Source organism: Alosa sapidissima, chromosome 2 (assembly GCF_018492685.1).
Source record: "Alosa sapidissima isolate fAloSap1 chromosome 2, fAloSap1.pri, whole genome shotgun sequence".
Classification (NCBI taxonomy): Eukaryota; Metazoa; Chordata; class Actinopteri; order Clupeiformes; family Clupeidae; genus Alosa; species Alosa sapidissima.
Genome location: NC_055958.1, coordinates 15,852,751 through 15,875,232, shown reverse-complemented (window position 1 = coordinate 15,875,232; position 22,482 = coordinate 15,852,751). Strand labels below are relative to the sequence as shown.

Below are 22,482 nucleotides of genomic sequence, written 5' to 3'. Positions count from 1 at the left end.
CATTGCACACACCATCTATCCATCATGGAGAGAGAGAGAGGCCATTTCATTAGCATCACACCGGCCCACTCGTTTAATTGCGAAGCACTATTGAATACATTTAATACAGAGGATAAACTGGTGTTGTCAGAGCACCCCCAAAATGTCCTTACTTTACACTCACACACACACACACACACACACACACACGCTCACACAGACACACACTCACTCACACACGTATACACAAGTTTCAAAATGAGACCACCACAAAACTCAACGGCTGATGAATCAATGTGTTTCATCAACCATGCAGCTGCAATGTAAAAACAAGAAAAAAAGAAAACAAGAGTGATTAAGTAAAATCAGGAGCTACACAGCGCAATCATCACCAACAACAAAACACACACAAAAAATAACACCAGTAACGCCGCTTCCAACAATAACTTGACTTGGCAGAGAATAATCAAAACTACATGAATGGAAAGCAGAAAGTTATGATTTTCCCATCCCTCTTCCATATACCAAGGACACCCAAATCTACTTGGTAGGAATCAACCTGAAATAAACTGCTGTCCAAGACACAGTGTGTGTGTGTGTGTGTGTGTGTAGGTAAAATTTTGATTGTGCTCACCTGGCCATCGCCACTCCAAACACGCAGCCTCCCACCGTGGACCAGAAACCGACCCAGCCTGCGTCCACCTGTGATCAGTTAGACATGAGAGAGAGAGAGAGAAAGGTGAGTCATCGTTTCCCATGCAGAGCACAGCTACCAGGCCATGGCTCAGTGCTCCGGACTCAGACTCTGTCTGTCGGCCGGCACAGCGACTCACTCACTACAGATGATAAATGGCCAGCAGGCATTTGACCACTGGCCTGGCTCCAGCTGATGTCAAATGAGGAAGAAGATGATGATAATAAAAGAAAGCCTGGCATGATTGTCCATGGGTCAACAACACAGATGAATGAACTACCGATGGATGGGCCTGGCAGCCAGCATAGGGTTGATTCAAACCTACCGTATGCGACACCAAACAGTCACATAGCTAGGAGGATTTCTCTTCTAGGCTTAATTTCGTAATGAATTAGCCTCTGATTAATTGGCTAAAGCAAAGCGGTGGTCAAACTAAAGCCCAGTGGTAATTACAGAGAAATACTTCACAAATGGTACACAATTTCTTCATTGATTGCTTTTGTACACTTAATGTGCTATGAGGTTTTCTGAATAGGGCAGCCACTTTTTTCCCTAAATGTGGCTTAATGAACCCCTCACTGATTACTATTCTGAAGGAAGGCCCCTCTTAATCTTAACACACTTTAGATTGATTGACCAAAATACATACAGTTTTAATAGTCTGACTACAGCAAAACAAACATCCAAAGAATCCAAAATATTCCCTCATAATGACAAGTTTATTACCAACAATACTGTAATCTTGGCTGGAAAAGGCTAGTGTATGCTAATGTGCTAGGAGCTCTTGGCACACATTAGTGTTTATATCCCATAATTCCTTAAATCCTGCAGCCAATAAAAGTGGAATCATTTTGGGGGGAAATCAAAGCTCACAGAGCTACGCTCACGCAAACCTACGGAGAAAGTAATTGAAACCTTTCCACCATAAATCCTAATGCCATTTTAAGGGGCAGCGGCACAACACTGACGTCTCCCTTTGCAGTCATTCACCGTGCCCTCGCTCATCAGACTGATTTTCTGTGCTGAGAGCACCTTGAGTTTGGGAGTGACTTTACCGAGGGCACCAGGCCCCCTTTCCTTCATCAGCGACAGCATCGCTCTGCGCCGGCCGCTTAATGGGCGTCCTCCATTAGCGGCGCAATTAGACGTGACTGATTAGCGCGGTGAGGGGACGCACGCTCTTAGCGGATGCTAATTGGTACCACCGCGGTACCAGTGTAATGGCGTGCCACCGCTCTTGTGAATCCACCGTGTGCCACCTCTCTCTTCTGCCCTTCCAGCTCGGACTCGGAGACAGGGAAGCCAGCGGGTGCCAGCTGACGCCAACGGGGGCCGCCTGTCAAGGGCCGACACCTGTCTGATGGATGTGTCCATGGTTTGGGGACGATACCAATGATGACAAAATGGTGGGGGGCATGGAACAATGAGACACTTCTGTGATTCACCAGCCCCTGTTGTCGCTCCTCTTGCCACATATCACACGAGCCTGGCCTTTTTTTTCTTCTCATTAATGTTTGCTTGTGGTGGCTTGCTGACCTCTGGGATTCCGAGGGGCTGGGGAAGTGGACAGCAGCAAGAAGACGAAAACAGCCACGGTGACATGGAGCTCTTTTTCATTTCCTCCCCCAAAATTGACCACCTCGAGCCAGAAGGGAACAGCGGCAGGGTCAGTGGACGTGTCCAGTCTGTGCTGACATAAAGACGTCGGCACTGGGTAACAGCCTCCTCCACCCCCCCCCTTCGGAAGCACAGCCTGACAGAATACCCAAACAGGGTTTTGCCAATCGCTCCGTGAAGCCCCATAATGGCCACGCTGGACCTCCGGGCCTCCTTCCACATTCCAGGTCATCCTGCGCCGGAGGCTGAGATTGGCAACTGACATTTCATCTGCAGGCTGCCAAGGAGGCAAAGGGGGTGATGTAGCAGTGCGAATGGGTGAAAAACGGGTACTGTGGCGGCGGTATTGATCGTCTGTGTGAGAGGGGGAGAGAGAGAAAGAGAGAGCCGAGAGAGACACTCCAGCAGCAATATAAGGCTGCTGATGGCTCAACCATCCACACAGAGGACAGGATGTTTGTGTTCCACTGTCTGTGCGGGTGTCGACTTGGACAATGGTCCCGGTGGACTACGCCACCTTAAAGGACAGACAGGTTGTCCAAACCAAGTCTTCAACAAAACAGCAATATGACATTATGTCAAACCGTAATGTGAAGAAGAATGCATGATTCATGTGAAATATATGCACTGTTTAGAATTTCTGACAAGAGGACAAGGTATCGCTAAAAAACAAAAACACAATGTGCTAGAGATGTCAGGCTGCGGTCACTGATTTTTCACAGCTATTCTCTATGGTTTCGCCGTCACCGGCATTGAGGGGAAAACGTAATACCATATCTGAACATTTTAAACCCCTCCGAAACCTTCATAATACAAACTTACCCCCTTCATAACATTACAAAGGGCACCTGATGGCACATAGACGGATCCCATTAAAGTCTGGGAACGCTGCTAGGGGGGCTGTGAACGTCTTTGAGAAGATGATCTTTTGATGGTGGCGAATAAACCCGGCGCATAGCTGCAAGGATACGCTGGAGGAGTGACTCTTCATGGGAAATGAAACTTGAGTGAGAGCATAAAGAATTTATAAAGCCACCCGAGGTGACTGTGACAGCCGGGGAAGGATGACGGTGCCACGGCGATGGGGGCATTCGTCTCTCCTCCCTCTGTCACTCTTTCACCGTCTCCGTTTCAATCTCTCTCTCGCTCTCTATTTCTCTTCCCCTCTCACTGTCTCCATCTTTCCATTTCTCTCTCTCTTACTCCCCCCCTCTCTCTCTCTTTCTCTCTCTCTCTCTTTCTCTTCCTGCTGCTCTCCATCTCTCTCGTTCTGTGCATCTCTCACTTTGCAATTCCCTTCACACAGGTAAGCCAGTCTGATGATAACCTCGAGACAGAAACTCTCTCCGCGCAGCGCGAGACCAGATTTCTCATCTTCACCTCCTCCTCCTCCTCTTCCTCCCCTTCCTCCTCCTCCTGCTTTCCACACACAACACAGCTGGGCACAGTCACTTAAATCTGCCCCCAACCCCATCCCCCCTCCACCCCCCCGCATCAGTCAACTCTCCTCACACAGTTGCATTTGAGAGGAGCTGTTAAAAGAAAAAAGATATGGCTTTTTATTTTGCACAGCCTTGAAAGAAGTTGTCATTAGAAATGGTTGGGGTCATGCATGCAAATGAAAAAATAAAAATGCTCCAGATCCCCAGCTTGTTTTTTCCCCACTGGTTATAAAAGAGTAGGATGGACGCTGAAGAGGAAGTACACTGCGGACAGCTTCTGGAGCTGCCCAAAACGCGCCGCAATTAAGCCCTCCGCGCTGTGGGCACCGAGTTCAAAGAAATGGTGCCCGGGCTCATCAAGTTTTTAATGGAGGGGTCCAGAACAGGGAACATGCAGTTGTCGATGATTTCGCCCTTAGGCTTGGTGGAAGCCCTAGCAAGTGTTTGTGTGTGTGCAGACGGAAATGGTTGGTGCGGGTGTGTGTGTGTGTAGGTCTGAGAGAGAGAGAGAGAGAGAGAGAGAGAGAGAGAGAGAGAGAGAGAGAGAGAGAGAGAGAGAGAGAGAGAGAGAGAGAGAGAGAGAGAGAGAGAGAGAGAGTCTTGGGGTTAATTAGGAGTCAACATCAATTTTAGCAGAGGAAATGGCATATTGCGCGTCGTGCTTGATGGTGATTAAAGCAATCATATGCGCTGGAAAAATGAAAGGGAAGTTTTCGATTTGGGCCGATTCTCAGGTAATTGCACATCAAACATGCTTCGGCACTCCTTAATGTAAAATATAGACAGGACATGTGTGGCTGGTGAATACTGATGCTTTTTTCTTTGAATGCCACCAGTCAGGTTTTTTTGTGCGAGTTTACAAAATAAACATTTGATGGTGACAATACTGCCTGAATATTGCATCTTCTGGATTCACTGAACCTTGAAATGATGTGAACAACAGGTTTGTGTGAGTTTGACGGAACGAGAGAGAATTTAGCTCCTGCAGATTCTAAATGACAGATTTTAGAGAAAAACCTTACAGATGTTACAGAGTCATAAGTGTCACAAGTGTAGCTGGGGCGTTGTAGTGCAACTGGCTAGAGCACCCATATCACAATCGGGTCCGCGTGCCCATAGGGATCTGGGTTGGAGTCCACCTCGGGTCATTTCCCGATCCCACCCCATCTCTCTCTCTCTCTCCCACTTACTTCCTGTCAGTCTCTCACTATCCTATCACAACTAAACCCCCAAAAATATACTTAAAAATTACGAGTGTCCTACCTGGCTGATGTTGGCCGGCGTGAGAATCATGTCCAAGACCCCTGACCAGCCTGCTATCACCCCGGTTGGAACAGCATAGGCCAGCGCAATCATCAGGAACCGGACGTTGCTGGAAAAGAACAGAGAGTGACCATGAGTAAAAGAGTAGTGGAACTGAAGACAGTGACAAAGAAATGGTGCTTGATATGTCTTCCATTCCTAGGTGTTCAGAAGCAATGGTGCTAATGATAAATTGACTCGACTCCATTAATATTGTAGAGACTGTGATGAAATTGCTGTCGTCTACTTAAAACAACCCTTCTATAAGTAGCATTTGAAGTAGAAGAAAATGGCAGGTAAGCTTAAAGAGCATGACCAATTCAAAAGTCTTAACCTAACATGCTTAACCTTGCCTAGGTGGATTTCTAAAATTTAGAACAATGCTGAATAATATTGTTTTGTATTTCAGTTTGTCCCACTAGACAGATGCACAACACATTGCAGACACCTGATAAGTAGTGTTACTTTGCCAGACTGGGTGCAATCAAAGCCAATCTCTTTAAGTGGCACTACCGAGAAGTTGATAAAGTTCTTAGCGCACATCGGAAATATGACCTCAATTCCATACCACTGATGGTCTTTGCTTCCCTGGAACTGATATGTAATTTAGATGGCAGCCTCTTTCTCTCTCTCCGTTTCACATTGTAATAAAAATAAAAAACAGCACTGTAACTGCTGGGGCACTAATCTCTGGGAGATGATTCATGTTTATCAGTAAAGGACTGCATTATTCCATTTTGTTTGTGTAATTACCATCCAAAAGTTGTTATTGTGCCTCGCCGAGGGACGTGTGTGGAAAGTTCAAGAATAGGGCAGAAGAAAACGTATTGCCAGAATGGTGAAAATAACTAATAATTGGAGCACTTAAGTGTTGAGTTTTAGATCTACTACAAAGCAAGGATTTCAGGGTCAGCCTTTTTTGTCTCTGCACTATTCTCTGTAGCAGGATAAAAGCACTTGACGTCCTCTAGGTCTGTCCTGTCCATTGCCTTGGGCTGCCGATGCTGCAGTGTGGCAGTGTGTACCGCAGAGCAGGGTCCAGTGATGGCCATGGAAGGATGCTGGGGGAGCTTGCTAAAAGACTTAGAATAAAAATAATAAAATAAAAAAAAATAAAATAAAAAAAAAAGCCGGGTTGATGGAGTGTCCTCTCACCGTCCCATCCACCTGCTCCTGATTCATTAACCTTGCAGCGATGGAGGAATCGATAGCCGCACACCTTGTTTTACCCCTCTGACCGAGGCGTATTTAGAATCCCATACGTAAGCAGAGTCTGAGGCCTTTTATGGTTCTCCTTTAAGTGAGACAATTTTTGGGAGCGAACTCGCGACGCCAGCCACATCATCAGCTAAAGTGGCAGCTGTCCTTGCCCTGTCCCCCTTGCTCACTGGTCAGCACGTCACATTTTCACCCATGTCGGGGGTGATTCTCTTTCTGCCCGCGGACGTCAATGTGACCACGGAAGCCCGACATACGACATCTTCCTCACGCTCCGCGCAGTACACGGACACTGGATTATCTCTCGAGCTATTCCAACACCTCAAGATGCACTGAATATGAAACAAAAAACCCCCTTTAGCCCCGCTGTGATCTGAGCTCCGGAAAAAGGCTCCGGATCAGAGAGAGAGAAAGAGAGAGAGGGAGAGAGAGAGAGAGAGAGAGAGAGAGAGAGAGAGAGAGAGAGAGAGAGAGAGAGAGAGAGAGAGAGAGAGAGACACGGATCAGAGTGGAGAAGGCCTGCTGTGGGCTCACAACTTCGCAGAGTTTCTGGAGTTTGACAAGAGTTTAGAGTGTTCCCTGGGCAGCGCCTTGGCTCCTGTCCGCCAGCCTGTCTGCTACAGGCTAGATCTCTGAGCACCCCCCCCCCCCCCAACCCCTTCACACACACACACACACACACACACACACACACACACACACACAGACCCCCCTGCCCCCCTCCACCCACTTTAAAAAACCTTCTGCATGCTCTGCTGTTCTGCTCTGATACAGTGTGAGTCGGTGACTGGCAGCCTGCCTATCAGTGGGAGCACAGATAGCGTATCACTGGACTGCGCTGGACTGCGCTGGGCTGGGCTGGGTTGGACTGGCCTAGCTGGCATGGTAGAGCTTTGTGGAACATGCGGTGGCCTTTTTCTGTCCACTCCTCTAAGCATGCTTTGGATGGGTGGTGAGAGTTGGAGGTTTCCCTCCAAGGCGAGTTTCTGTAAATGTGTGAGTGTATGTGTGTGTGTGTGTGTGTGTGTGTATGTGTGTGTGTGTGTGTGTGTGTGTGAAAACTCTGGGACAAACCTCCCACTGCTAACTGGGAATATCAAAGTGATTGTTTCCTCCTCATATTCCCATCTCTCTTTCTCTCTCACACACACACACACACCCCCGCACAGGCGTTTCATTCCAGGCCATGGCCGGCAGGGTATCCTCCGATGGAATGCCAATCCGGCTTGCATCCCGGAAAAAAAGTATTGCGATTGTTGCCTCTGGCTCTCCGAGGAGACAGAGAGTGGGAATTCTCCGCAAATTAGTTGAGCGCATTTGGACGTCGCCGCGGCACAGAACAGAGCAGGAAAAAACCCTCTTGCAGCGATCAGAAGGCACACAGAGGCGCGAGAGAGAGAGAGAGAGAGAGAGAGAGAGAGAGAGAGGGAGAGAGAGAGAGAGAGAGAGAGAGATGGAGCCGGCCGTCTAAATCAGAGCACGGGCAGTCAGGCTGGCATCTTTCAGGGCCTTGATAATTAATCACGGGGGAAAGTGCCACGTCTTTGAAGTGCATTAAGTAAGACCCCGAGCAGATGGCGTGTGGCAAAGCCTCAAGACCCTCTTTCATTAAGCGTCGCCATCCATTCCATCACGCCCTCGCCTTCAAAGTCGACACATCTTTCATCCCCCTGCCCGCCCCGTGCAAAACTTCACAAGTGGCAGCCAACGTAGTGCTGGCAGAGTTAAGACCCAGCTAATACATTAAATGCAATACTTGGTTATGCTAATGACATAAGACTGTGTCCAGATAAAGTAACCTTTTAGCATCTGTATTCGCACCTAAAGTTTGGACGGAAGAAAATGTCCAGAAGTTAGTTAAAGCTGCACCACAGAAATAGAGTAGCCAATCTTGAAGTTCTGAGTTTCTGCCATCCCGCACTGCCACTGTGATGAGGACATTGTGTAAGAAAGTGTGGGTAAGAATAGCTGCTCATTATATGCAAGAGACGTCAGCACTTTAACAGAACAAGTAAAAACACCGTTCGTTTCGTCTGCTGAATGTGATGTAATTTGGTATCTAAATGTCAGGATCTCTTCCCCTTGACATGTTCCTTAGTCTGTATGGGGGCTAATAATGATATAATCATGTACTGTCTGGGGGCTAATAATGATATAATCATGTACTGTATGGGGGCTAATAATGATATAATCATGTACTGTCTGGGGGCTAATAATGATATAATCATGTACTGTCTGACTACAGTTGTACTGCCATAACATTTCATAATACAGTAGTTCTGCCTATTTTCACATTAAGAAATAACATGCAGGCCAGGCTGCTGATGGGCTAATTGGATGAGGGCACTGTCAGTGTCAGACAGTGACAGATATACAGAGAGAGAGAGAAAAGAGTGAAAGAAAAGAGAGAAAGAAAGAAAGAAAGAAAGAAAGAAAGAAAGAAAGAAAGAAAGAAAGAAAGAGAGAGAGAGAGAGAGAGAGAGAGAGATTGTGTGTGTGTGTGTACCTCAGCAGTCTGCAGATGCTGCTCCGGTAGCTGAGCCTCTGACTGGCAGCTGCCACACTGGGGGGCAATGGTGGGCGCGAGGGGAAGTACAGCAGCACCACGGCAAACAGCACAGCGATCATTCCAAACTCTACAGGGGCATCACACACACACACATACACACACACACACACACACACAGGTTCATTTCACGAATCAAGTGGTCATTATCAAAATCATCATGCACAAGGCAGAGGTGAATAATAAGCATGCCGTCTGTGGGAGAGTTCAAAGAGGCCCGCGAGTCACTTGATGACTACAGACGGCACTATTTTCATTATCAAAGAGTGGAACTTCCTTTCGTCTCAGTCAGAGAGCCACCCACAAAGCATTAGCACATTAATACATTAGCCCTAATTAGCTAGCTATCATTAATCACGACTTATCTACCAGCTCCAAGGCCAATTAATTGATCGGAGGTGCCGCGGGGGGACAAATGTCACAGGTTTTTTTTTTTTTTCTCCCTCTCTCTAGGGAGGTCAGCATTGATTCCACTTCCAGATTAAGCAGAGGACAGAACCACCCCCTAGAAAAACTCCAAGAAGACAAAAAAAGGTAAGAATGACGAGTCCCTGTGAGGAGAAGCAATGCTTTAGAGATAGCTCATAGACACATGCCCCGGCTACAGAGCAGACACAGCTCTGTATAGTTCCATTCATGCAGACTTGGTGCAGTGCAGATATCAGCCATTCTTTTGGGCGATTCTTAAATCCATCCTAACCCCCTCACTGTCAGTTCCTTGCACACGTCACCCTGCACCGACACACACACACCACCCTCTTCCCTCAATCCAACACAAGCTGCATAGTTCTCCTGGAAGAGCTTCAGTTTTTCCTTTCAGTATTGGAGAGCGTTTCCAAAAAACACCAGTGAACCTCGGGTGCCATAAATCGCTTCTTTTCTGTCACATCTCACAGATTTATCGAGCCACAGCTTTTCGCTGTGCTCCGGCTTTTGGCAAGAGCCCAGGCACACTCTGTCAGAGATTTCTCAAGCCACATGGAGGACAAAGAAGTAGGGAGAAAAAAAACACCACCATTTTTTGAATTGGTGAGTCATTTTTTTTTTCCTTCTTTCTTCTTCCTGCTCCTCAGAGGACGCTGCCCGAGACTTTAGCCTGTCTGGCTTCCTTGACATGGCATCGGCAATCATTTCCCCCGACCACTGTTGCCCCGTGCCATACAGCCTTGTTTTTGTCACACCGGAATTCATTTCTTAAAAACTCTTTTTGAGTTACACTTTGTCAGTGCCTCTGTCTATTATTGAACGGATTGTTTTTCTTTGATTTTAAATTATTTCATTTTCTGAGTCAGTTAACCAGAACTGGATTTTTGCTTTAAGGCCAGGCGACAATGAATGTTGTTTGGACAATTGATTTCTGTGCTTGGGAGTTAAATAAGCTAAATGAGAAACACTTGCTTTCATTGAGGGCCCTGGTGTGAGATGGAACTTTGCCAAGCTGATCTACAGGAATAGATAAAGAACCTTGGATGGGGACCACCAATGGGAGTTAGGTGACTCATCAGTAGCTGAAACTAAGCATAGTTGATAGTTGATTATTTCTATTAGGGCATTCAACTCTTTAAAACGTAACACTGGAGTAAAAACAACCTAGGGGTGTATTTACGTTAGTTAACAAGTTCAAACTTTTGATTGAGAACACAATTACGTCTTACCGTAATTTCCCAACTATTAGCCGCGGCTTATACATTGATTTTGCAAAAATTTTTCAGCTATGAGGTTAATACACGGGGGCAGTTAATATGGTATTAATATGGCTTTGTTTCTTTTAACTTGCATAAACACAATGCGGCTAATACACAGGAAATTACTGTACAGCGCTGCGAGATTGAATGCGCCCGCTGATTTGGCACTACCGGAACACGAAGCCAGGCATTTTGGTTCCTTATCTTCCTTCCAGATACAGGTCTTGTTATAACCTCTCTGTACACTTTCAAAGTGTACAATACTGCGGTATGTGTGTAGGGACTCTCACTTCTGTGGTTACACTACCACAGAAGTGTAATCATATTTTGAAGATTGTCAGTGGTATAAAATAGCCTTTGTTTTTTGACGTGCTAGTTGCCCCTTTAGCCTTCACTATAAGTCCATTCAGTAATAATGCAACAAACGGTCCTGCTCAAAACTCCAATTAATTGTAATTGTGCTCTCAATTAAGTTTGAAATTGTAAACTACCGTACATATTACGCTTTAATGTCAATATCAGCCTCTACAGAATGCTTTCCACTAAACTTTGGGGTAGAAGCAGGTGTGGACTACTCTACAAATGATTATACTTTAAAATGATTGGCTCTAACTTTGGTCCATTTTGGACGTTGACCCAGAACACAGGTGGACTGCATACCTGCGTAGAGCACTATCTGTATCCTGTCTCTGATGAAGTTGGTGTCCGTGGAGACGGTGCTGCTGTACACCATGCCAATGGCGTTTACGGTCCCGTTGGGTGCCGGCACCAGGAGCGGGCCAATCAGGAAGGAGCAGGCCGAGCCCAGGTAGCAAACCAGGGAGGCCACGGCGGTAGCGGTTGCCCTCTGGTCTGGAGCAAACCACGTGGTGGAGAGCAGGGGGCCGGCACTCATGATGGTGGGGCCGGCTAAACCATTCAGTAGCTGCCCCCCGTGAATCAACCTGCAGATTTAGAGGATGGGCCATTTAGATTCCAGACACATTTGAAAACCATGTGATGGAAACCATCACTAGAGCAACTTAGAGAAACAAAGGCCGTTTGTTTTTGCTTTTGTGTTTAAAAAAACAGAATTGTATGGAATTGAAATCAGTCAGGACAGTCAAACAGTCATGTTCTTGTAACACTATACAAGATATGAGATAAGACATCAGTTGGTTGGATTGGATAAGGCACCATGTGTGTGTCTCTGTGAGTGTTTGTGTGTGTGTGTGTGTGCGCGCATGTATGTGTGCGTGTTCGTGTGTTTATGTTATGCGGATGTGTGTGTATGTATGTAGGTGTGTGTGTATATATGTGAGTGTGTGTGTATGTTATGTGGGAGTGTGTGTGTGCGTGTATGTGTATGAGTGTGTGTGTGTGCTTTAGTAACTAACATCCCCTTGTGCACTTGCTCCGTGTGCGTGAGGATGGATGTGGAGTGCAGTGCTGATTGATTGTCTGTCGACTCGCTGGAGGCACTATGCCCTCACAACCACTCTCAGGTAATGACTTCTGGACCAGGAGAGAGGAACACACTCATCTCCCATCACACACACACACACGGGCATGAATGGGTCTTCTTCCCATCAACACCTTCACCATCCTGTTAGGGCCGATTAGGAGTTGCTTGACGTCTTTGCAAACATTACATCACTCCATCTTGAGTGGCAGACAGCTAGTTTATATTTCACATGGACGAGGAGGAGAAAGACGAGGACGAGGAGTAGAAGGGAGTGTGGGTGGGTGTTGGGGGGATGGTTCAAGAGAGAAAGAGTAACAGAAAACAGAAATGTGTGGAGGTTTTCAGAGAGGGACCAAAAATAGTGAGTTGAAGGAGCAGTGTGTCCCAGTTTTCTCCCCTCATCATTATTGCGCATAATGGGGAGCAAAACACTGCTCGTACCGCTGATACTTCCTGGAATAATAGACCAGAGCGCCACCCACACACACCAACTCCACCATCTGTCTCAGAGAACCAAATCACAAGGTCCACAGGTGGAAGAGCACCACTCCAGTTCAGTTCAGTGCCGCTCTCCCTCTCTCTCGCTTCCCTTTCTCTGTTTCTCTTTCTCTCTCTCTCTCTCTCAGACCCATGGTGCAGTCCCGCTCGAGGTGACACATCTCCACGTATCCACGACAGTACTGCCTCACGATTGCCTCTGCGCTTGGCCTGTCATGAGTGACAGTAGCACCTCAGTTCAAAGCTCTGGTGGGCTTTAACATAATGGGAAACGGTCATAGTGTGTGCTGCTCCAAATTGGACAGTGGGCCCCCACAAAAGCTGACCAGATATGGTCCCCACGTCTTTCTACCGATGTCAGGTCAGAATCCACAGGTTATTTAAATGCTAAAAAGGTGAAAGCAATATGGATTGGGGGGCACGTATCTGCCGCACATGGAACGAGAGATTGGATTGAGCCTTTGCCAGTCTCCAGTCTCTGACCTCCACTTCTGCAGACGAGACTGCTACACCGGTCTGATCCTACAGGATTTCCTGATGAGGTGCTGAGGAAAATGCACTTCCATTTTAATTACATGGAGGACTCGGCGCGATGCGTCGGGACACGTGGCCCGTTCCGGTGCCTTGGCGCTGCCATCTCTGGTCCGCGGGTGACCCGGAGCGATATATCTGTCTGACACATGGAGGACTAATGTCGAAGGTGTAGGGGAAAGAAGGCTGGTCGATGAGTGGAGAAAGAGAGACTGAGAGAGAGAGAGAGAGAGAGAGTGTGTGCGTGGGGGAGGAGAGAAAAGGAGAGAGACAGAAGGACAAACTGACTGAGGAGAAATGGAAATCAAGAGAGAGAGAGAGAGAGAGAGAGAGAGAGAGGGAGAGGGAGAGGGAAAAGGGGAGAGAGAGAGAGAGCGAGAGAGAGAGAGAAGTGAGGCAATTCTGCTGCAGATGATAATGGTAATAAGTATTGATGATCACGGTCAGATGGAGTCGGAGAGCTGAATGGCACAGGTGGAGTTGATAATATGAGAGACAGAGGAAGGCATGAAGAGGAAAGAGGAGGAGTACACAGACAGAAAGAGACAGAGAAGGAGAAAGCAAGAGGAGACGTCAAAAAGGACAGAAAGAGACACAGAGGGAGAACAAAAGAGGATGAGAAATCAAAAAGGACAGAAAGACAAAGGAGAGGATAGAGGGGAAGGCAAAGAAAGAAAGAGAATGATAGAAAAACAAAGATGGAGAGACAGGTAGAAGCAAGCAGAGGGCAAGAGAAGACAACAGGAAAGAAAGATAACAAGAAGGAGATGGAGGGGAGAGATAGAGGGAGAGAGAGAGGGGGAGATAGAGGGAGAGATAAAGGGAGAGAGAGAGAGAGAGAGGGAGGTCTTCTGGATGACTGCTTTCTTTCAGATATCAGTGACTGATGTGTTTTAACATGCGAAGCTGAGAACAGAGTTCTTGGATCGTGTGCGTCCAAACAGATTGCTCCCTGCTGTAGTCTACTCAGATCCTCCTGCTGATGCATCCAAACCACATTCTCCACCCCCTCCACCCCCCCCCCCCCCCCCCCCCACACACACCTCTCGAGGCCCAAGGTGCCATGGCAATCTGGTTGGCATGGCTGCACATCCAAGTAAGGACATGCATCCTCGGCCCATAGTGGCAATCACAGGGGATCGGGGGGCCATCTCACCTAGCGACACTCGCTAATCAACAAGGCCCTGGCGCCGTATTTGCATACATCAGTAGTGACACAATCCAGGCTGATTCAAGAGGCCAATCACTGGCAGTCCTAATCAGCCGGCATTGTGAGGGGCAAGTCTGTCTGTGGTCCCCTGTTTATCCGGCATATGGAGCGGCCCCCTCTTGGCTGATCCACTCTGACAGGTGTCAGAAGGAAACCAGAACACCCAGGGGGGCGCTCCGATAACCGGATCATGTTTGCTGCCCCCGATTTCGTTCCTTTTGATCAAGTATAATCACACCAAAAAAAGTTCACTCTCCAGAGAGAGAAGAGAGAGAGGGAGAAAGAGAGAAAGAGAGAGAGAGACAGAGCGAGGGAAAGGAAAAAAAAAACACAAAACAACAGAAGCCCATCAAACGGTTGCGATTTATTTTTTCTATAAACGGGGGGGAAAGAGAGTGTTGCACCACGCGCTGTCAAGGGAATCCTTGTGCGTTTCTAAATCAGGCAGCGCAGCGGCAGCAGCTATCCTTCTCTTCCTGAGCGCACGCCGGCGGTTTTTTGATATCAAACGCTGGCGTTTGATCGTTCCCGTGATGCCCTTGAACTTTTTTTTGCAGTTTGACTTAACAAAGCCCTATCTCCACCATTCCCTGGTCCTTCCTATCCAAATCCCCACTGAGATGCTGCCAGGCGCACGGCCGTGTCTCAGATGATGTTTTGACGTGCTCAGACACATGCGCGCGGCGAGTCAAAGACAATACCCCTCACCGCCACTGCAGCCCACTGCTCTCCACTCCACAACTCAAACCGCACACACACTCACAAAGAGGGCAGTGCCACCTGCTGGACAAAATGGGATATGTGTATGTGTGTGTGTGTGTGTGTACTGTATGTGTAAACTGTTTATTCTCAATATACTGGGGATGGATTTTATGTAGTAGGTGTGTTGGTGTTTTAATAGACAGTAATGATTTAAACGTTTACTGTACACTGGATAATATGTGTTCACAAGAGTGTGTTTGTGTGTTTGTGACTGTATTTTGAGTGTATAGGAGTATTAATTTGTTCAAACCAATGACATTTACTGTCTGGGTTGTGTTGCATAAAGACCTCTGTGTGTGTGTGTGTGTGTGTGTGTGTGTGTGTGTGTGTAAGCGATTGTGTGTGTGTGTGAGTGACTGCAGCCCTATGTTTAAGTGCTCGGAGCACCTGCTGGCAGGGTTAAATGTCTTGGGCTGCAGTTGGGAGTTCATAAATCCACACTCTTTATGGATTAAAACGCAAGCGTTCTGATGACTCAGGCACTGTAAAACACTAAAAAGTTGCTGCCTTGTAAAATATGTGCCTCATACATGCCAATCCTGAATATACTGGTTTCATTTCAGAGTTTTTCAGCTCGATTATAAACCATTTACGAGACTACCATGTAGCACAGTAGGTACTGAGATTGGTGGTAGTGGTGGTAAATGTGGTAGCATGTTATCAAAAAGGCCCCTTCACAAAAATGAAATCTCTGGTGATGTAACTTCTCGATTTGTGTATATGCCAAAATTAAGATAAACTTCTAAACGTATAAATTCAGTTCAATTTATCTCCATACATATTTTTGATGTACACACTCACTGTGGTGTTTCTAGAATAAACCTACTGAATGGATCTCCTCAGTTGAAGCACTAGGCTGACCCTCTGTGAACTATGCTGTCTTTGAGTCTAGAGTTATTCAGTCAGCTGTCAACGCTGATCTCTGTACTGTCACACTCTTGTCCAGTAACAGACATAACAGTCTAGGTGATTTGAGATTGGAGCAAGAAATTTGCAGCATCTTTGGAGCAAGGATTTTCGACTAACATCATTCATACCACTGTTTCTATGTATTTCTAAAACTGAAGTCAATACAATGACCTCTACTGCTTGTTGAAAGTACGGTAACTCTGAAATTATTACAAATCTGATTGGCACATTAAAAGCTTGGATGATTTTCATACCAGCTTTCAGTTTGTAATATCTTGGTCTTGCCTGAAACACTTCATCCTGACTCAATGCCTTTGTCTTGCAATAAAACTATCATTACATTAGGCAAGGAGCTTTGGATTTCAATCACAGAGAATGTAGAGGGCATGCCAAAGAGTTTTTAGTCTGGCTATTAAGTCAAGTAAAAAAAATAATAATAATAAATTCAGCAGTTGGAGAAAAGCCCCTATCCACCTCATTTAAGGGAATATGATTTCCTTCTACTAATACAGTTTTACATCACTGGAATAGAGTTCTTTGTGAAGGCAAAAATGAAATATATGGCAGATTAGTAATGAATTGCTTAATGAAATTACTTTTCTAACCAAAGTCATGGAGATAACCTTGCCCTGGTCTTTTGGCAAGTACGCAAGCAATATTTGCAATGAATTAAAAGGTTTTGTGCTTTTGTCAGAAAAAAAAAAAAAAGTTGTTCTTTCAACTGAAGGTTACCTTTGTGTTGTGTTCTTTTTCCTTTTTATTCCACACACAGTGAAGAATGGAAGAAAACTACAAGAACAGCAGATGACAGCTTGCGAACACAAACCGTTCTGAGATAAGACGGAATATGGAAACAAAGGGAGAGAAACAGCACAAAAAACAGGACCGGGCCACCAATGTGCTCTAAAACGTTTAAATAACACTTTAATCTCGGGAGGCAAACACAGTCCCTCAGTCCCTTTTGAGTCCGTCCGCCATTGTGATTGCGTGCCAGTGTGAATGTGCGCCGCTATAACAGTGGAACTGATCAATGCAGAGCAATGACAATGGGCTTCCGAGCAGAAACACTGTACTTAAATGTTTACTTTTCATTAAAAATCCAATTCTGTTGGCAGGACTGTTCCATTCCTGATCCCGGTCTCTGAGCGCCACAACAAAAACAGACCCCCCGGTGTCCTGAGGCTGGCTGTACTTTTTGATTGGTAACATGGAGTTATTGTATTCTTTCACACAATACTTCATCTATTTGAGGTTTCGACAGAGGCTGAAATAATGTGAAATAATAACAACAAAAAAGCACACACATTCGTCCTTTTCAAATTTGTACCACTTTAGAGGACAACTTCAGTGCTGCTTGTTCAAGGTGTAGAGGAGTGAATGGTGGTGGTGTGTGTCTGTGTGTGTGTGTGTGTGTGTGTATGTGTCTGTATGTGTATGTGTGTATGTATGTGTGTGTGTGTGTGTGTGAGGGGAGGCCTACCATCGCCTGATCTGCAGGTCTATGATGGGGACTGAGCGCATGGCAGAGCCCAGCACCATGAAGAAGGCTGAGAGCAACAGGGACGCCCGCAGACCTGCAACACAACAACGTCAACATGGAGGGGTCAGCCCCGGACAGAACAACACACTCTTCACTCACCTGAACATGTGACCAAACCGAATAGAGGGTAAGAGTGAAGCTGCATTTCATAACATATTAATAACAAACTGACACCATCATAAAGCTCTGAACGGAGAAGAATCAAGGAAGTCTGAGCCCATTCACTTCCAACTTCAGAACAGTAGTCACAGACTTTTGAACTTCAGAAGATCGCTGACTAATTTAAGCTAGAAGAATCAGAGGGAAGTGTCTGGCTGCTGGCATGTGATGTAATGGTGGATGAAAAAGGTGTACTGTTTGTACTGTGGAACTGAATGTACTGTGTGGCTTGGGACTTATGAGAACATACGGATGATAAAGCATTCAGGAGACAGAAACAGAAAGAACAAAAACATTTCGAATTCTGTAATATTTCCATTTCATCGAGAGAGTTTCATGATGTAGTTTCGTCTCATAATGGGACTCATCATTAAACATGTTTATCACTTTGAAGTTAAAACGGTTTTGTTCAGTTGCTGTGGTGACACCACTTTTCTTTGAGCTGTCAGCGAAGGACAGCCAAGGACAGAGCCATATGGTGTATCTGGGTTTGAGCTGAGAGAGAGAGAGAGAGAGAGAGAGAGAGAGAGAGAGAGAAAGAGAGAGAGAGAGAGAGAGAGAGAGAGAGAGAGGCCTTCATCAACCTAAACAAGGACTGAAAGTTGTTAATGCTCTTCTGTGCAAGGCAACAGTGAAGAGAAAAAAAACTTGAAGAAAAACAAACTAAACTGTCAGAAGTCTGGCTTAAGTTTGACACTTCACTCAAGCCACAAACTCAATGCTAACTAGGTGCAACCACAGCTAGTTTTCCAAAGCATGGCAATTTCTGTAGATTTCTACTGCACGCCTAATGTTCTGCATGTTCATGATTTACACTTAGTCTTGGGTCATTATTACAGTTTTTTTAACAATAATGAATCTTTCATGAATCAACTTTCATGAATCAACCTCTGAATGAAGTGAATTCAGAATTGAGATGTTCTGAGACATGCCTACAGAACCATACTTCAGAATGATCAAAATGCATAATCAATCATTCTTTTGAATCAATCATTCTTTATCCGGTAAATCTCTTTACAGTCGTCTGTGTTGTACCCTGAACTACAAGCAGGCTAGCCTGGCTGAAGAATCGGAATAATCAGAGTCAAAAGAGAAGGCAGCACATCCTCTTTAGCGCACCATTGAGAAAAAAACAAACGCTTCCTGTCTGGCGCCTCCCAAGCACACGGTGTGAGAACCTCATCAGCCAAATGGAGAAGGACTTCTTTATTTCACTCTCCCTGGGTTTCCAGTCTCGTGGACCAGAGAAAGTATGTGTTGTGTTTGTCACCAAGAATGAGTCAGCTTGGCCTACTGCTGGGTATCAGCCTCTAAAGAATAAGGATATGTTCTTTCACGTAGGAGGAGATGTATGATGATGATTCATGAAGATGATTAAGATGCACAGTTGTTCTTATCACTTTTTTTAGCAGTCTTAATTATAGTGTTAATGCAGCAATTTGGCTTTGGCAATTTGGCTAGTTTTTTTAGACCTCAAAAACCTGTTTACAAAAGACAGCACATTAGACATCTCTGCCAATAAGTAGTCTTGCATTACATGGTTAAGGCTGAACATGGTTGGAGTGCAAGCAAAAACGGAAGCCCCTGTCAAACGTTGTCACCAAATGTTTGACATACCCTGTTTCATTTCCACTATCAGTCACGATGGAAAGATTAAACGGCGTCTCAGCATTTCACATGTTAGATAGAAATGTTTTTTTTTGTTTTTGTTTCGTTGTACGGGGGGGGGGGGGGGGGGGGGTTAGAAACAGCCAGGGATGCTCTACATTTCAAGTAGAAGAGAGCTGGGAGATAAAAGCATTAGTTTCGTAGTCTCTTCACTGCCTGGGAGCGAGCTCCTGTGTAGTGAGAATGATCAGTACTGCAAGCATCAGCATGTTCTCAACTGAAGGATTTTACACAGAATGGGTCTTTTCCATGGCTGGATCACACATGACTTTAGCCCTCAGCCTCAACTGGACCATAAGCCCTTTCCCTGAGTGACTGAAATCCTAGTATACAGCACGTTTGTAAGACCTATGACAGGACTTAGTCAGAGCGAAACCACAGAAACCACAGATTTTTTGGTCTGGGGTGAGGGGGGTTGGGTTGGGGGCAGTGTTTATACCGGATCTGTGTTTGCATATGTAATATGTTTCATACACGTGTTTCAACACTGCATTTCGGTCGTTGCTTTTACCTTACCATTACCTTACGCATTCCAGTTATGTATCCACCAGCTGCCTGCCTGCAGCCTACTTCCAAAACTCCAAAGCTGCTTGCTGTCTGATTTGGTTCCGAGGACACAAGTTCAGTGTATCAACAACACTCAATAACAGTTTATGTGATTTGTTAATCAATTCCCAACAATTTGACAACAGCTAGTTGTGGAGTAGGGCATTCAACTAGCCCGCTTGCTTACAACGAGACTCAGGCTGCGCAGTCGGCACCCGCTTCCTTATTTGGGTTTTGGGTTGCCAGGTTTTAGCCTATGACAAAACGGTTGAAATTGAAACTAAGTGATCGTGTATGTATTGTGTAGGGTGTATTTCATACACAATCTGGCAACATGGGAGATGTCAGACTAATAGAAAAAATGAATGGATCAATGATTTTAAAATGAAGTTTGATGGCCATGCAAATTACGGGAGTTTTCCGGGAGAAATAACAAAACGGGAGGGTGCCGGGAGATGACCTTGAAATACGGGAGAACCCGGGAAAAACGGGAGTGTTGACAGGTATGCTGATGATCCACCTCCATCCAAGCTGTACATTAATGTATTATGGTGGGTGGCATGACACTAGTGGACAACAAGACATTGACGTTAAGGAACCCGTGTGGCTGATTGTTAGTAAGAGAATGGTGATATGTAAAGGCAAATGAAGAAAATGTCAATGCTTAGCAACCACCACATCAATATGTTATCAAATGTGCTACTGTGTAACCAAAGAAACATCTAAAGCTCAGACCCAAGCCTCTCTCCACACCTGCTCTCTCAATGCCCTGCCAGTATATTTAAGGGCACTCCGATTAGGACAAAGCCCCTCAGGTTAAGGTGACGCAAGTGAACCAAAACTGTACACGTTAATGAACATCAAATGCCAACATGCATGTCCAGCTGCAAGTGCATTTCTGCCCTCTGCATGAATGTAAGTGTTTGCACTTTCCCTATTGTCTGGGGTATATGGGCTCACATACACCCTATTCCCTATTGTTTGGGGTATATGGGCTCACACATACAAACTGCAGTTGGAGTAGGAGACGCCGTCTGCAAAAACAAAGAAGAATTTAATCTGCAGTGTCTTATGTATTTAAGTGTTTTATGTAGGTTTCCCCCTGAAACCCCAATTATACATGTTCATGAAAGTATTGAAACCCTCATAGCAAAGTCTGGCTGGACAATGCGTATTATGGCTGTTGCTGTGGAAATCTAATTGAAGATGCCACCTGACAGATTACATTACATTACATTACATTTGGCTGACGCTTGTTGTCAGCTGATAGTCAAGTGACACGAACAATTTGTTGTTTGGCAAACTGTCCTGTCGAAACTTAACCCTCCCCAACTGTAAGGAGTGGAACACCACTGACTTGTGCAGTCTGGCCATGAACTTCACCAGCGCTCAACCTGTCAGACCCCACATGGGTGTGTCCATCACATGTTTATTCTTGCGCAACGTTCAATCATATGATACCTCACTTTCTGAGACAATGAATGGCATGACAGAAACCGGCAACATTTAATGTGTGTTTCTCAAGAAAATATCAAGAATGTGATCCAAGAATGTCACTTTGAAGATTATTTTCACAAACTATTTACAACATTTTTAAGACTATACCTTGTCCCATAGCCTACTGATGTCTTCCTGATTAGGATAATTTCATGGGTCTGTTCTGCTACCCAACTACCTGCCACATTACATTGTCACATATTCTGTCAGGGTTCCATACTATCTCCTGGCTGGAATTTACAGAACAAACAAGGCAAGCTAAACTCACATTGCCTGCAGCAAGCACACTTGTGTTGATCAAAGGATCATTCAGATGGAAGAGTAGGTTTTTAACCAGCTATTGTTAAGTCCAACGAACTTACGGCAGGAGTATGGTATATCTAAGTATATGTAGTGTCTGCTGTTTTAAAAATACCAGACACTAAGTTATACAATGATGAAGTAATCGTATAAATAATGTTATATACACTGCATTGTTCTTTATTGTAGACTTGTTTTTTATGCTTACCTATTCACTTCGAGATCAAACCTGTTGATCATTTGATAGCCTATGACAACTTTTAAGTTACAGTCTTCCAGTCTAGACAGACTAACGTTAGGCTACATCAACTGGTTATTATTATTCTATCACATCTGTCCAATAACATCACCACATATTGCCTATAATTACAATAAAGTTGGGTAAATGAGAAAATGCAATTGTTAATGTTAGCTGTTCATAGTGTCGTAAACAAGCAACTCACCTTTTTTATCCATAAGCCACATAAACAGCAACCATGGAAAGAAGCCCACTGGACCCCATAGGACTAGTACGGCGATATCCGTGGACGAGAAGCTGAGCGCCTCTTTCGCAGAGACCTGTATTGGACCCCAAGTGTTCCATACCATCCCTTGCATAAACCCCAACAACGAAAACAGGGTGAGAACCAGCCATCTTCGTCCATAGACTCGGCTGTACACAGGCTGCTGTATGCTAGTCTCGGTTTGAGTTGGAACGAGCAATGGTTCCCTTTCTCCCTCTGTGCTCTCGATGGCACCCATTGAATTAGCTTCGATATCACTTCAATGGTGTCTCTGATAAAGTTGTTAAGGATTTCCGACGTTAGGTGTAAAAAATAACCGCGATTTTGAAAAACTATCAGTTGACCTGGAAAACAAAAACAACGCTACCGTACCCCACAATTGAAACTTAACTGCGCATGTCTGTCCAAAAAC

General features: G+C 45.4%; 1 protein-coding gene across 1 annotated transcript in view; it reads right to left on the bottom strand.

Annotated features, from left to right (window-relative positions):
- Positions 1 to 22,448, bottom strand: part of slc49a4 (solute carrier family 49 member 4) — a 36,951-nt gene extending 14,503 nt beyond the window's left edge. Inside the window, exons 1-6 of the mRNA XM_042084684.1 lie at positions 22,011 to 22,448; positions 17,338 to 17,431; positions 11,164 to 11,447; positions 8,759 to 8,888; positions 4,996 to 5,104; positions 614 to 681 (exon numbers count right to left, since the gene is read on the bottom strand). Of these exons, the coding sequence (XP_041940618.1) occupies positions 614 to 681; positions 4,996 to 5,104; positions 8,759 to 8,888; positions 11,164 to 11,447; positions 17,338 to 17,431; positions 22,011 to 22,308 (983 nt within the window). The 5' untranslated portion in view covers positions 22,309 to 22,448. The remainder of the gene's footprint in view (positions 1 to 613; positions 682 to 4,995; positions 5,105 to 8,758; positions 8,889 to 11,163; positions 11,448 to 17,337; positions 17,432 to 22,010) is intronic.
- Positions 22,449 to 22,482: the final 34 nt, after the last annotated feature.